Consider the following 16,360-nt stretch of genomic DNA (forward strand, 5'->3'; position numbering starts at 1 on the left):
TGCCCTGTGCAGGGTGGGGGCGGGGGAGCCCACAGTGCTCTCCTTAGGGATGTGGAGCAGCGCTTTGCAGTGGGAGGGACACTGGAGAGGCCAGGAGAGGGTGATTAAGAACTTAGACTGCAGGGCCACTCCTTTGATGGCAGCTGTGCGGCTTGAACAAATTACCCTCTAGCCGAGGCAGGCTGAACATTTGAGGGGACTTAGCCAGAAAGTGGCTCTGGGGTCTCAGGCCAGCCCTGCGAGGGTCCTGCAGCTGCAGTGTCAGGCCCCATCCGGTGAGAGATCTCCCAGGAAACCCAGCGCTCAGGCCTGGCCAGGTGCACAAGCGGAATCTACACTAGCTCAGCACCCTCTCTGCCTGTGCACGTGATCACAGCTCCAGCACTACCACCTCCCCCACCCCACCCCACCCCCAAGGTTTTAACTCAGCTTTCTCTCCCCAGCTGCTCAGCCACCATATCTGTCTGACTGATCCTCTTTGCTCTTCTCAGCCTTGCTCCTTCCCCAGCCTTGCTCCATCCTGGTGATTCTCAAACTTGAGCGAGTATCAGAACACATGGAGGGCTCGTTAAAACAGCACCGGGGCCCTAGCCAGTTTGGCTCGGTGGATAGAGCATCAGTCTGCAGATCAAAGGGTCCTGGGTTCAATTCTGGTCAAGGGCATGTGCCTTGGTTGCAGGCTCCTCGCGGGCCTGGGCCCTGATCTGGACCTTGAGGTGTTTCTCTCACAGCGATATTTCTATCTTTCCCTTTCTCTTCCACTCTCCTTAAATATCAATGGAAAAATATCCTCGGGAGAGGATTAACAAAATACTACCACCAACAAAACCAGCACTGGGCCCCCTCTCTAGGCTTTCTAATTCAATAGAACTGGGCGTGGCCCCAAAATTTGCATTACTGGCCATTCCTAGGTGATGCTGATGCCAAGGATCCCGGCACCACCCTCAGAACCACTGGTCTGCCCTAGGAGCTCTCACTCTTCCTGGGATGCACAGTAGAATGAACAATCTGGAGAGGGTTACGAAATCCTGATGTCTGGTTGCTTTCTGCCCTTCCCACCCCACAGGTCTGATTTCCTTGGTCTGGGGTATCGCCTAGACATGGGGATAGTTTAGAGTCCCCAGGCGATTTTGATGTGTGGCCGGTGGAGAACTTCCACTCTGCCTCTCCCCTCTGCATCCCTGTGTATCCTGTCTTCCCAACCCTGGCTGTGCAACATGGTGCCTTCGGGAGCGTCGGAAAAAACAGCTGTTGGGGCTCCACCCTGAGGGACTGTGACACAGTGGCCTTGGGCATCCGTGTTTCTTTGCAGAGCCCGCTGGCAACTCTCTCGTGCAGCCAGATGAGAAGGGCTGCCCTGGTGTGGCTCACGCGTGGCTGCCAAGTTCGCCTTCCTCCTTTGACCTCCGCTGCTCTAGAGAGCATGGAGCACTCCCCATTGTCTGTGGAAGCGATGCGAAAGCCCTCAAGATGGTACCCGCGGTGGGACTTCGGGAGGCCCACAACGCCTCCCATGATCCCAGCAATCAGGCCAGCTTCCCTGCACGGACCCTTTGCAAATCAGCTCACCTGTGTACTCATCATTACGTACACAAGGCCCCACTGTATTCCCTCCCAGCTCCATGCCTGTGCTTAGGCAGTGGTTCTCAAAAGGTGGTCTCAGACCAGCAGCATAACCGCATCACCTGGAACTTGTTAGAAATGCAATTTACAGGCCCCAACCCAGACCTACTGAATCGGTTTTCCTGGGGGAGGGCAACAATCTAGTTTAACAAAGCCCCCAGGAGGTTCTGATATACCCTAAGGACTAAGACCGTGCTCAAAACCACTTCCTGCACCTGGCATCCCTTCTCTGAGCCCATTTTCCTTTCATTCGTTCCTGAAGCCAGTTCAGAACTCCCTGCTGGGGGCAGCCGCCCCGCCGGGCCACCCCCTGGCGGTCTCTCCCCCAAGTGCTCAGCGTTACCAGCTCAGTTTGCTCTGCTAACTCCTATTGCACTGGAGCTGCGTTTGGGAGGCGCCCACATCAGGCCCCGACTCCACTTCTTTTGGCCCGAGGGCACCTCAGCCTGGAGCCTATCCTCGCTGTGCCACAGGCCCCTGTGCAGCCTTGGTTGGCACCTTCAACGTCTCTGAGCCTCGTTTCCCCTAGAGAGGTTCCCAAGCTCCAGCATTCTTTCGTCTCCACCCTGTGGCCTGCGGGAAGAGGACGCACAGAGGACTGGGTGAGGAAAGACTGCTGAAGCCCCATCACTCTCCCAGCACCTACTGTGTGCCTGCTCTCACGGGTGTGTACGGTGTCTGTGGCCTCAAGGGGCTCCTGACATTCCACGGTAACCACAGATCAGAGCCTGGCAAAGAGTTGGTGCCCAGTGAATGTGTGCCGTGTTGTCGTTAACATCATCATCTATCTGTGCAGTTATCTCCAAGACATAGCTTTAAGTAAAAAGAAAAACCCCGACTCATAGAGCAATGTGCATAGCGTGCTCCCGTTTGTGTCCAAACACACGGTGTCCTGGGAAGGAGACCCCAGGCTGGGTGTGGTGAGGCCTTGGGAAGGCTCTCGGTGGCCGGGGCAACGGGGAAAGGAAAGATGGCTGTGTCCCTGGCCACTTCTGAATGGTGTGAATGTTCTCCATGTCTGTACTTATCGTGTCTTTAACATTTTCCATGTTAGGACATTTAAAACACGACAGTGCGTAGGGTCATTTCCTACAGGGGTTTTGTCCAGGCTCCTGGGAGCAGGACATAGAGACCTGGCCCTTCCTCTCCCAGCCTCCCCCACTGCCCTGCCGCCCGCTCTGGGTGTGGACTCTGAGCTCAGGGAGACAGGAGCTCAGGCTGCCTCCCCCTTTGTGGCCTTGTACCTCTTCCTCTGTGTCCCTCCCCTCCTCTGGATGTGGGGCTGTGTGGACCTCCCCAGCACCTGTGAGCATGCACCCCCCGAGGCTGTGGCCCCTCAGGGGCAGAGGGGGCTGCTCTCCTGGAGCAGGTGTGTTCCTGGGGTCCCTCTTGGCCCCTCTCCTTTTCGCTGACCTTGGATCTCACCATCTTTTCTCTCTGGTTCCTTCCTCCTCTCCATACCTCTCTGGCTCCTCCTCTGGCTCCATATCCTTTGACTGGCCGACCCCTACTGATAGAACCTGGTAAGTGAGCCCGGGCAGGGGGCCCAAAGGGGTGTTGCTCTACCTGCCGGGGCACCACTCGGCCTGCCCCCACTGTCTCAGGCCTCCGGGTGCTGGGTCCAGGGGAGGGGGAAGTGCGGTGTCACCTGCTCAGAGCTGTCACACTCCGCCAGCTTTGGCTATTAGTGCCCCTTCGGGCATTTAATTGATCCCCTCCACCTGACCGGTGTCTTCCACGCCAGGGACCACTGGAAACTGCACAGCCCGACAGGCCCAGGGGAGCGTCGCCTGCACAGGCTGTGGGAGCCACCCCAGGCTGGGGGCTCTGGAGGCCCTGCTGCTTGCCTGGACCCCAAGTTGGCAGGAGAGGCTCCCCTTCCACCTCCCCCTTCAAACTCCCTGCTTCCCGGCTCCCAGAAAAGGCTCAGTGAAGAAGTGCCCTTGTTTTGCTAATTTGTAGTTCTAAATGGAAGCGACTTAAGAGACTGATGGGTAAATGCTAACAAGCATTCATTCTGCAAGTGTACTTGCTCATCTGCGGGACAACCCCCGAGGCTGAGAACCTGGGCCTCCCAGGCTTTGTGGAGGGTCTTGTTCCTGGATGAACTCCTGGGCCTCATTTCCAGGCTTTGGGGTTGCCTGGCTGCCCCCTTCTCAGCAGGAACAGTTTCCCAGGGAGCCCCCCACCATTCCTGGGCAACCAAGAAGAAAGGCGTGCTTCCCTTTGCAGCCCAGTGCCACACACACACACACACACACACACACACACACACACGTGCACAGGGGATCTGCTGGGCATCTGCAGCCTGGGTCAGGAGAGGCTCCTGACCGGTTGGTTACAAACCACATGCCACCTGCCCGTGTTGAAGGGGGGGTTGTTTGGGGGTAACTCCCCCTTTTGCACAGGAGGTGGCAGAGGTTGAATCCCTTTCGGAGCAGGCCAGACTCGGGCTGTGTCTCCCACCATCAGCGGTGGTCCCCCTCCTGATCTGGGGACCTGGTCACATGGAGACGTCACACACTTTGTGTGCGGATGAGCCACGCAGCATTGGAGGGCTCCGTGAGCCAGAGCCTGGTTAGGATGATCAGAAACACCTAACCGAGAGGGCGCACGCCCCACACCTGAAACCAAGCAACTGGGCCTTAGTGGGACCTGCAAAGGGTGCAGCAGCTCTGGCTGGCTGAGATCCAGTGTCCTGCTGGCCACAGTGTGGGTCACATGGGGTCCACTTTGCCACTCAGCCTATGGAATTACTCCTGCTCCACGTGTAAGCCAGCCAGTGTTCTCCTGATCAGCATGTTCCAAGAGAGGACGGGAGAAGCAGGGTCCTACTGTCTCTTGTGCCCTCTCCTGTCCTGGCCTACCCTAGGCACTTGCTTCTCTCCCCTCCCGCTGGCCGTCCCTCCATTGCCCTGTGGGGCTCACGGCTGGAAGGTCCCTCTCCACTTGGGGTCACTGGGACAGGGTAAAAGGAGCAGGAGACAGAAAATGAACCAAACCACCTGCAAAGGTTGTTGTGGGCATCCAATGGGGTGATGAAGGGAAAGGCCAGAGGAGATTCCCAAGGGCCTAGACAGAAGTAGGGGGTCAGGGAGCTGGGCCAGGGTCATTCAGTGGAGACCTGGGACCCAGGGGGTGGGGGCCAGGTGCTGGGTCCCAGGAGAGGGCCTGGGGATTCCTGCCTCACCCACCTCCCGCACCAAAGCAGCTCTGCCCCTCCAGCACGCTCCAGGCCTTGGCCTCCTGCGCCTTCTGACTGGCTTCTCCTCATTCTTAACCCCAGGGCCTGAACAGCATGTTCGAGGTGTACCTGGTGGGGAACAACTCACACCACTTCATCATCTCCCCCACCTCCGTCCAAGGGAAGGCGGACATTCGCATCCGGGTGGCCATCCCCCTGGACTACGAGACCGTGGAGCGCTACGACTTCGATGTAAGGCCCCTTTCACTATCTTCTTGGCCGGGTGGGGGGATTTCAGGTGACATGGGGGTGGGAAGTTGACGCCATCCCCTTAAATTCCACCTCTTCTCGCCCTTCCCCATGGATCTGACTCACTGAGCTGTGGCAAGGGCTGGGCTGAGCCTTCCCTTTTCAAGGACAAGGAAACGTCCAGGAATTGAGTGGAAGTTGCTTAGGCACCGTCAACACCTCAGAAACCCATCAGGAGCTCTCCTGTCCAGACCCTGCCAGCCCAGCCCTCGTCAGCCGCTCCCTCCCAGCAGAATCAGAGGACACTTGCCTGTGACCACTGATGGGGAGACTCCCAGTTGTCCGCTCCTGGGATGGGCAGTGGTCAGGTTGGGACCAGCAAAGGCCCCAGGGAGACTTATGGGGACGAAGGCTCCAGAAGCACATGGGAGCTCACACACCTTGCTCTGCACATGCAGCTCTTTGCCAATGAGAGTGTGCCCGACCACGTGGGCTATGCCAAGGTGAAGATCGCCCTCATCAATGAAAATGATAACCGGCCCATCTTCAGCCAGCCGCTGTACAACGTCAGCCTGTACGAGAACGTCACCGTGGGGACCTCTGTGCTGACAGTGCTGGTGAGTCCCACTCCTCCAGGGCCTCTGAGCGCTGGGGTCAACCATGGGGAGCAGCCAGAGGGAGTCTGGGCAGTCAAGGAAGGGGGTGCCCCAGGCTGTCAGGGGGGTGGGCGTTGATGTGTGAAAGCATCTGGACTCTCTGGATGGGGCTCCCTTGGCCGGCACGCCATGTGGAGAAGGGGCCAGCCTGAGGGAGGATGAGATGGGGCCGCGGAGATTTGGCTTCTGCCTTGTCTGTGAGAAGGACGGCACCTGGTGGGCCAGGAGCCCTGGAAGGTCCTCTAATAGGAAGAGGTGCCAGCACAGGCTCCAGGGAAGAATGGGCTGCTCCAGGGCACTTGGCACCCCCAGCTGCCCTTGGTTTGGACTTTGATAAGGGCCCCTCCCAGTGTCCATGTGTATCAGTCAGTACTTTCAGTTTCAAGAGACAGAAACGTGTTTCAGGCAGAAAAAGGATTGGCTCATGTAACTCAAAAGTAGAAGTGATTTCAGGCCGGGCTGCGTCCTGGCACTCGGCTGAGCAGGAATCTGACCTCAGCGCCAGGCTGTATGTATTCCTGTTGGCAGAGAGGGACACCGGCGCCCTAGGCTTACTTCTTACCAACTTATCAACCCTCCTGGGGAGCTTTTACGTTTCAGTAGTTCAGTCATTCCAGCACAAGTCCCAGAGCTGGTTTCCAGTGACCCAGCCTGTGGGGCCGTCCTGGAGAGAGTCACCATGATTCGAATGGACATACTAGAGATGGGTCCCACTCGCCATTGTGGAGCCCAGGGTTGGGGTCGGCCCATCCAAATGACAGGGCATGGGCTGGAAACGGAGGGGCTATTTCAGAGGATGCTCTGTTCTAGGAAGAAAGAGGATAGATTGCTAAGCAGATCGCAGTGGTAGCTATGTGTTCCACAAGCTCAGGGTCTTGCCCATAGTAGGTGCTCAGTAAACGTTGTGGAGTTTCACTCACTGCTGCCCCGCCCTGCCCACTCTGAGACCCCCAGCGTCCGCGCTCCTATTTCTTGCTCCATCCTCATGGCAAACAGAGACGTTGCCTGCTGATCCCAGGCCCCCTACTCCAAAGTGTGTTTACTCTACAGACAGATGGTATGAAGCTGTATTGAGCCCCTAGGCCCTTTCCATCTGACAGTTATTAATATTTCAAACAGATGTTTAGGTAGGCAGGCTGTCACGTAAACAATAAGTCTGCTGTGGCTGCGTGCTTCCCCCTGCTTCCCCAGCCCCTGGCTTCGCCGGCTTTCGCAAGGTGCTCCTTGCAATCAGTCACCTGGTGCCGGAGGCCCCATGGACCCTCCTGCAGCCCCTAGGGGCTGGGCCTTCTGTACGCAAAGAAAGTATCTTCAGCCCTCCAGCCACCTTTGAATGTCAGGATGAAGGACACCCAAGCAGTCTGTGCTGCGAGGATCTCACAGGAAGAAGGGCCCCACCCCCATAGGCCTGGGACCACGTGGCAAAGAATTTAAGTTTTAGCTCCAAGCTCGGAGGGGGCTGGAGATTTCTTCCTGGTATTCTTGCTGGGGACATGGGGTCTCCACTTTGCAGTCCCAAGTTAACTGTAGCCCTGGAGAAGGGTTGAGGGGGCCCAGGGAGCAGGGGTGGGGTGTGTGGGAAGGTGCACTTGGCTGGTGGCCAACTACTGGTGCCAAGGACGATGTGTCAGGCCGACCCCACCCGGGGCGGGCCCTGGAGAGTAGGTCCTCACACTGGGTTTCCTCAAGCGCTGGAGCGGCTTCTGAGCCTGCGTGGACCCCTGCTGGGTGCCAGGACCCCTTCTCCAGTTCCTCTCCAGGCCCCTGGGCATGTGTCGCGGATGAGTTTCACTCTCAGGCAGCCTGAGGGTCTCTGCTCAGGGCTGGCTCATCCAGCCGGGGCCCCTCCTTCTCAGCCTCCAGCCCAGCGTTTGTTGAATTGTGCAGACACAAGGGAGCAGTCCTGCCCAATGATAAGCTCTAGCCCCGGGGCTGTGCACCTAAAGGGGCTCAGGACTGAAAGTGAACAGTGTTTGGGCCCTGTCTCCCTGCCTTTGCTGCACACAGGTCTATCCAGGTCACTGCTAAGCCTCCATTTCCTCATATGCAAAATGGGCACGAGACACCACCATCTCCAAAGCTGCTGTTGAGATGTGAAAACATAGCCTGGGTAACCCCACCATCATCCCCTCAGCTCCCCAGGTGCTTCCAGAGCTCCTGGCAGCAGCAAGTTTTGTGGCCACACCATGCACGCTCACCACCCTGCTCTCCCCTCCCCCACCCTGCCATTCTCTGCTCAGCCCCTGGGTCAGTCTCACCACCCCACCTCCTTTGCTGTGGGAGGGGCTGGAGTTGCAGCGGCTGCTCAGGGACTGTGAAATCCCTTCTCCTTGACCTTTACTGGGATGTTATTAAAATGTTTCATGGGCAGTTGTGTCAGGAAAAAATTATGAAGAAAAGGAAAATGTTTTAATTTGCACTAAAGGCTGGGCAGAGCCTGATGCGAGGGGGCTCCCCTGGCATGGCCTGTTTCTGTGGGTCATTGCCTATATTGGGGCTCATTGCCTAGTTTCATAGTGGCTCAGGGAGCCAGACTATGAGGGGGCTGTCACCTCTGGCCTGGGCGTCCCAGCTGGGGTGGAAGGGCTGGACTTCCTCACCTCCCCACTCCCTGGAAGCAGGAATCCCGAGGCAGCCAGTGCTGTCTTTATTAGGAAAGGCCTCCTGGAAGGAGGCATGCAGGACCTCTGATGTCAGTGGGAGCTGGTCCTCTGACGGGCAACCACACAGGGGAGAAATGTGCGAGGGCGCGGATACCCACATGGGTGGGGGTGGGCATGTGAAGTATGTTTGTGGGGGCTGTGTGTGTGCACAGGCATGCCCTTGTGTCTGGGCATGTACCTGTATGTGCAACTACATGCATTCGGGGGTATGTGCATAGGATCCACACATCTGTCTGCATGCAGGCTCCTGTGTGGTGTTGGTGGCTCCCATCCTCTAAGCTGGATGGTCTGTTCCCCTCTGATATCCCAAGGCTCCTCTGATTCCCACCTTCCAGTCCTGCCTTCTGGCCTGACAACAGGAGTCGGGTGGGAAGACCATGAGGCGTCTTCCTGAGATTCTGCTGGTCTTGGGGCACCAATTGGTACCTGGGGCCTATCAGGGTTTGTGGGTGCCATTGGACAGTAGAAGAGCAATCAAACCATTCATTTATTTTTTAAAAAATGTTTGAATGCCTTGGGCACATGACCTGAGGACATAATGGTGATGTGAGTCTTGCCCTCGTGAAGTTTACAGTTTCCAAGAAAGCCTGATGCTCATACTAAAAAACTGAATTTTTATGTTAAGTGTTACTTGCTATGATGGACAGATCAGGGAGCTATGAATATCTACAGGGCACCTGACCTTGACTGGGGTCAGGGAAGGCTTCCCTGAGGAATGGCAATTGAGCAGGCATGAACAGGAGGCCGTGGGAGGGAAGCACATTGGAGGAAGAGGGAATAGCACGTGCAAAGGCCCTGTGGCTGGAATGTGGTGAGCGGAAGTGCTGGGCAGGGAGGTGGAGTCCTGCTCTTAGGAGGCAGATGGGACTCAATGACCTCTCTTCCTCCTGAGTTGCCACCTACCCCACTGGGCTGCTGTTTGGATAGCAGAGAAGTCCTGTATAAATCGTCCACACTCACTTGCCGATTTCATCCTGGCAGCCTATGGCGGGCATTTGGGAAACAGCTGGCACAGGTTGTACTTGGGATGTGCAAGGAACCAGCCTGGCCCCCTGCAGTATAGAGCTCACGTCCCCAGATTTATTAGTTCTGTGTCACTGGGGCAGCAAGAGAGGGATGCTGAGGCAGAGCAGGATCCAAGAGGGAGGTTCCTCCGGGGCAGGTCTTACTGTGTGTGTGTGTGTGTGTGTGTGTGTGTGTGTGTGTGTGTGTGTGTGTATATACCCCAAGACCTTTTCTCCCCGCTCCAGAGCTAGGGCACAGCAGGCATGGGCAGGAGATGGACTGTCAGTCCACACAGGGTTCTTCTCCGGGCAGAGGAATCAAAGCAAGAAGGAGAGGCATTTAAGGGCCCTGACTGGGCAGGTGTGGGCCCCAGCACCACCGCTCATGGTTTGCTCGGCCCAGGGGCAAGTCAGAGTGGGAGCTGGAAGGAACGGCTCCTCTCCCCCACCCACCCCCATGCCCCCTCCCAGCCCGTCCTTGGAAGGCTGGTGGCACCCTGGACAGGGTCATCCTTCCTGGGAACTTGGTTTCTTCCCTGAAGTGGGAAAGGCTGTGCCTGCCCAGCCCACGTGGCTGGACTGTCGGGAGGTCCCATTGTGGCGATGTGGCTGTGAATATGGACGGGGCAAGGTGGGTTTGCAGTTCTTACGGAAAAACATATAATAATGAATGAATAATTGTACGAGAATAAATTATGTTTTGAGTACTCACAGCTGTAAACCTACTTTTGCGCCCCCCGCCTCCTCCCCCCCCCCCCCCCGTAGTTGAGGCTGCCAGACTGAAAGGGTGGTTTTTCTTATCAGCGGCCTTGAAGGGCCCCAGCCCGCTGCCCGCCGCCCTCCACCCTGTGTGCCAGCCCACAGGCCACCGCGCACCTTCCTCTGCGACCGGGGAGATACCCTCATGGGACCCTGTCTGGGAGGGTGTGAGAACTGAGTGGGGCGTCGCGCAGAGGCAGAGTGGGACCCAACACACTCAGGAGGAAACACTTAAAGTTTCAGCCGGTCACGGTCACGCGAACCTCCTGGCTGAGACTTCGTGGGGTGGGGGCGGCACCCTGACGCGCATGGCCCCGCCCCTGCAGCCAGGGAACCTGGATGGTCCCTGGGGAGCCCCTGTCCTTGTTAGGAAGTGAGGTAAGGGGGCTGGTGCTGTTCCAGGGCCTCTGGCTCCTGAGGCTCTCATTCCGGCTCATGGTGCCCAGAGGAAAGCGGGGGTGGGGGTGGGGGCACTCCCTATGACTGAGACATGCTCACTGCCCTGCCCTCTGAGGGTCCTGCGCCTACCCACTGGCCTGCAGAGCTCCCTCGCCTGCCATGCCCCTCCTCCCGCCCTGTCCAGAAATTTGGTGACAATTCCGGAGGCCACCTTCCTGCTCCTAGAGCTAACCAGCTTTTCCTCCTGGTCCTCCCCACTCCCCACATCAGCAGACAGCCCAGCTGCTGCTTGTCCCTTCTCTCCCTGCTCCACCCACGGCGAATGCCACTGACACCCAAGGGAGAGGTGTGCTGTGATGTCACTGCCCCCGGCTGAGACCTGGTGGATGTGCAATGCAGTGAGCGCTTCCCCAACTCTGTGACCCGGGGGCTCCCTCATCCTGCAGGCTCAGGGACACCCACACGCGCCACCATGCTGCTGAATGTGGGTGCCTCTCCTCGATTCTGGGAACCTGGTGGCCCAGCCAGGTGGGCAGGGAAGGCCAGTCCCCTTCGGCAGCCTCAGGTGGCGCTCCCTGGTCACTCTGCCCCTTGCAGAGGGCATGCTGCCCGACAGGGCCAGGGGACACCTCTCAGCTGCATCCGCCCCTGCAGGAGGAAACCTGGCTGGGAACAGGCTGTGAAACCAGGGAGACCGGGGTCAAGCCCTGCTCTGTGAGCCTGGCCATTGCTGTGTCTAACTCTGAGGTGGGGTGGCAGTGGGGGGTGATCAGGGAAAGGGCTACCCCAGGCTGAGGGAGCTGCAGGTGAAAGGCAGTAGATGCACAGAGAGGAGGAGGGAGATGACTGCTGAGGAGAGACTTGACGGATCACTGTGGCTGCTGGATGGAGAATGGGGGTGGTGGTGATAGTAGGGTAGAAGCTGGGAGACTGAGTGAGAGATGCTGGCTCCAGCCACGCAGGTGGCAGTGGAGGGGGACAGACGGGAGATTCAAGGGCAAACCCTCCTCCCAGCTCATGCACAGGTTGGGCACCGGCTTCGCCATTCTCCTCCCCAGGCCCAGCAAGGCATGCCCATCCCATCCCCACCTGACTGCCAGGTGGGCCCTGCACCTTTGCAAACACTGAAGTGGGCAGGCAGCCCTGGTGGAAGTCCTGCCTCAGCTTCTTACCACAGGTTGGCCTTGAGCGGGTGACTAGCTGTCCCGGGGTCTCCGTCCCCCTCTCTAAAGCAGGGAGAATAATCCCCCCACCGCAGTTGTGGATTGCTGTATGGGAGCTCGCGGTCCCCAGCCCACACACACAATTGCAGACAGTGTGCCAGGACCTCTGTGTGCCAGGCGTCCATCCAGGGGCCGCTCCCTCTTCTGAGAGCATTGGTCCAACTTGAATCTATAATCGTATAACGCTGATGACAGAAATTGCCAACATGAATTATTAGTAAGTCTACAAGATGACAACACAACCCGCTGAGGAGGCCCCATCCCCAGACCAGCAAAGCCCAGCAGACACAGGCAGGTGAACGCAGGGAAGAGTGGCAGCTGGGCTTCCCCACAGGCTTGGGCCTGCCCCTTCCTGAGAGCGGCCCCCTCGCCCCCCTACCTCATGCCCTCTCTCCCCACTTCCTCCTGACACCCCTCACCACCGGGCATCTTAATTGATCTCATTGTTCTCCAATCCCTTGAGACCTGAGACTCCAGCTGTGCTTAAACAGAACAAAATCTCTTCCAATTTCCCCACCGTTTAAAAGAAAATTGAATTCTTTATCTGCAGCCTGGGGAGGGGAAGAGGGAGGCTAGAGAGAGAGAGAGAGGCACTGGTAAATAGTATATATGTCACCCCAGCCCTGCTCCCAAGCTGGGCCTTTGTAGACACACTCTCCCCCACTTTGGGGGTGTCTAGGCTGTATTTGTGGGCCCCTTTAATCTGCTGTTGGGTTCATCCCCAATCAAGGGGCCAGTGAGGTGCCGGTGCTGGCCGGGAGCCGGAGGACGCTGAGCTGCTGCCGGTGACTGACGGTCTGAGTTCCTCCGGCTGTCAGGCCTCAGTGCTCCTCGACTGTTTATCTCTTTAATCTAAATATCAATCCGTAAAACCGAAATGGGATGGAATGAGAGGTAGGACAGGCACTAGGACAGAGGGGAAGAGAGGAAGAGAGAGAACACAGCTGGCTACCGCCTGCCCGCCACCACCCTGGGCTTCTGGAAGGAGGCAGGGCAGGGCCTGTGGCAGGGAGGCTGCAGGGGGCTGCCTGGGTGGGCCGGGCGCGGGTCAGGATGGAGAGCTGTGGCTACCACCCCTGCTCCTGAGGTGGATTTTCCAGGACTTTCAGGTCTGACAGTTTCCAGCCATTTAGTCACTCCACTAATTGATTTTTGACAAATTGATCTAAAGCTCTATTGATTGTCGAGCCTTTGAAGCCGCCCTCACTGGCGCCTCCAGGATCCCCCATTCTCAGCTGAGCAGCTCTGTCTGCCAGTGACCTTTGCCCCTTTTCCAAAAAAACAAACAAACCCAAGAGGACAGTGTTGTTCATCGCCACAGCCCTGGTGAGTGGGTGTTGTGAGCTTAGTAAATGCCAAGCATCTCTCGGTCTCTTCTGTGCCCATTTTACTGAAGGCAGAAACGGAGGCCCAGAGAGGTTAAGTCACCTTCTCAGGGTCAGCCAGCTGGTAAGTGGCCAAGCTGGGATCTAAACCTGGGTCTGTCTGTCAGCCCCTAACCCTCGCTCCTGCTCGCTGACCAGCATCAGGTGCCCACTCCCACACGGGCTCCAGCCTGTTGTTGGAATTGACCGTCTCCGGAGTCCGAGGAGATGGGCTGAGTGCTGGCCTGGGAGATGGGAGCCGGTCAGTCACTGGGTGACCTTGAGCTCCCAGGGCCTCGGTGTCCTCATCCATAAAATGAGGAGTTCCGCTGGACGCTCTCTGTGGCCCCCTGTGGCAACAGCGCGTGACCACCTGTCCCAGACTCTCCCCTTCGGAGCCCAGAGCCTGTGACTCCTGCACTCCGGCCTGTCAGTCGCCCTTCGGTTGGTTAGCCGCTGATTGTTGCCGCTCTGGCAGCTGCTCAGAGGAAGCCGGAGCGAGGAAATGGACCCCTGGGTGAGGGGACAGTGGGTGCTGTAAGCGCGGCGGGGCCGGACTGAGTTCATAAATGCTGCAACCAAATGCCTGTACAAAGTCCACCTGTGCCTGGTGCTGGGAAGGTTATAAGCCCTGGGGGGGGGGGGGGGGGATGACTGGGGAGGGGTGGCCCATAGCAGCCGCCAGGGCCTAGGCCTGAGAGTTCGTCCTGGGGGCATTTGGGAGAAAAGCTGAGAGAGCAGAGGGGGGGTATGGGCAGGGGTTGGCACAGAGGTTTAGGGAGAAATTGAGCTGGGCCTGTGGGTTTGGAGTGGCTTAATTTTGCATAATCCCCGAAGGAGGGATGACAGCTGTGGTTCCTGCCAGTTTAAATCTGGAGTGGCTCAACGTCCCATATGCCCATTGGTTTATCGAGGTGTTTTTTCTTTAATTTACCAGTAACCATGATCCATAATGAAAATTACATTGACTTCATGGCCCAGGACACACACACACACACACACGTTTGTATCTAGGAAAAGACAATACTTCCTTGCTATGTGAATTACACTCTAGGATTTTCTATTTGATTCCAGACTTTTTTACGAGGACTTTTAAGATCTGCTCTCTTAGCAACCTTTACATTTGCGATACAGTAACATTAACTATGGTCACCCGCTGTCCATTACATCCTCGTGACACATTTATTTCATAGCTGGAAGTTTATACCTTTTGACCATCTTCATCCATTTTGCCCATCCTCACAGCCACCTCTGGTAACCTGTAGTTTGTATCTATAAGCTTAGTTTTGTTTTTAGATTCTACATATGAGGTCACATGGTATTTGTCTTTCTCTGACTTATTTCACTTAGCATAATGCACTCAAAGTCCATCTACTGTATAGTGTTGCAAATGGCAGAATTCCCTCCTTTTTGTGGCTAAAAATATTAACATATATATATCGCATCATTATTCATTATTCCATTTATGAGCACTTATCTTGGCTGTTGTAAAATTGTTGCAGTGAACATGGGGTTGCAGATATATTTTCTTCAGATAAATATCCAGAGGTGGACTTGCTGGGTCATATAGGAGTTCTATTTTTAACTTTTTGAGGAAGCGCCATACTATTTTCCATAGTGGTTGCACTACCAGCAGTGCATAAGCGTTCCCTTTTCTCCACATCCTTGCCAGCATTTCTTTTCTCTTTTATTTTTGATGCATAATAGTCATCCTAATAGTGTGAAGTGAGCTCTTGTGGCTTTGCTTTGCATTTCCCTGATGATTAGTGGTTCTGAGCACCTTTTGGTGCGCCCGTTAGCGCTCTATATGTCGTCTTTGGGAAAAATGTCTATTTAGTTCCCCTGCCCATGTTTTTTTATTGGATTGTGTTTTGTGTTTTTTTTGCCATTGAGTTGTATGAGTTCTTTATTTTGGATATTAACCCCTTATCAGACATATGATTTGCAAATATTTTCTCATTCAGAGGTCGCCTTTTCATTTTGTTGCTGGTTTCCTTTGCTGTCCAGAAGCTTTTCACTTTGATGTAAACACACTTGTTTATTTTTGCCTTTGCTTTTGGTGGCAAATTCAACAAACCACCACGGAGATCAAAGTTGAGGAACTTATCGCTTATGTTTTCTCCTAGGAGTTTTATGTTCCAGGTGTTACATTCAGGTCTTTCATACGTTTTGAGTTTATTCTTGTATACTGTGTAAGATAGTGGTCCTGTTTCATTCTTTTGCAGGTGGCTGTCCAGTTTTCCACACACTGTGTATTGAAGAGACTGTCCTTTCCCCATTGTGTATTCTTGGCTCCTTCGTCATAAATTACTTGATCATATATCCATGGGTTTATTTCTGGACTCTCTATTCTGTTCCATTGATCTATGTGTCTGTTTTTATGCCAACATCATACTGTTTTCATTTGTGATATAGTTTGAAATCAGGGAGGGCGATGGCTTCATCTTTGTTCTTCTTTCTCAAGATTGCTGTGGCTATTTAGGGTCTTTGTGGGTCCATACAAATTTTAGGATTGTTTGTTCTATTTATGTGAAAAATGCCATTGGAATTTTGACAGGGATTGCATTGAATCTGTAGATTGCTTTGGGTAGGAATGTCCTTCCATTTATTTGTGTCTTCCTCAATTTCTTTCATCAATGTCTTATGGTTTTTACCCTACTATTTTCTATTTTATTCTATGAGACTTATTTTTTGTAAAATGCTGGTTATGACCATTAAATTGATTTCATGACCAATTAATGCTTGGTTACCTAAGTTTGCACATCCCTAGAAAGAGCCTTCTCTGCTTTACTATCCTATATAATAAAAGCCTAATATGCTAAGTGTCCGGTTGTCCGTTCAACCAATCAAAGCGTAATATGCTAATTATATGCTAAGGTTCCTCAACCACGCGCTATGATGTGCACTGACCACCAGGGGGCAGATGCTCTGACCTGTAGGTTAGCTTGCTGCTGGGGCCTGGCCAATCGGGGCTGAGTGAGACAGGCCAGACATACCCTGGAGCCCTCCCACAGTCCCTCCCTGGCTGGCTAACCTCCCATGTCCCTCCCTGGCCCCGATTAATCGTGCACCAGTGGGGTCCCTCAGCCTGGCCTGTGCCCTCTTGCAATCCAGAACCCCTCAGGGAATGTCAGAGAACCAGTTTCAGCCAGATCCCACAGGCCAGGCTGAGGGACTCCACTGGTGCACAAATTCATGCACTGGGCCTCTAGTGTAATGATAATGATGATGATATC

General features: G+C 55.3%; 1 protein-coding gene across 3 annotated transcripts in view; it reads left to right on the forward strand.

Annotated features, from left to right (window-relative positions):
• CDH23 (cadherin related 23) overlaps nucleotides 1-16,360 on the forward strand; it is a 359,086-nt gene that overhangs the window by 194,485 nt on the left and 148,241 nt on the right. For all 3 annotated transcript variants that reach the window (XM_036337001.1, XM_036337002.1, XM_036337003.1), the window contains exons 11-12: nucleotides 4,910-5,059; nucleotides 5,515-5,673. In XM_036337001.1, coding sequence (XP_036192894.1) covers nucleotides 4,910-5,059; nucleotides 5,515-5,673 — 309 coding nt within the window. The remainder of the gene's footprint in view (nucleotides 1-4,909; nucleotides 5,060-5,514; nucleotides 5,674-16,360) is intronic.

This window comes from Myotis myotis, unplaced genomic scaffold (assembly GCF_014108235.1).
Source record: "Myotis myotis isolate mMyoMyo1 unplaced genomic scaffold, mMyoMyo1.p scaffold_m19_p_15, whole genome shotgun sequence".
Taxonomy (NCBI): domain Eukaryota; kingdom Metazoa; phylum Chordata; class Mammalia; order Chiroptera; family Vespertilionidae; genus Myotis; species Myotis myotis.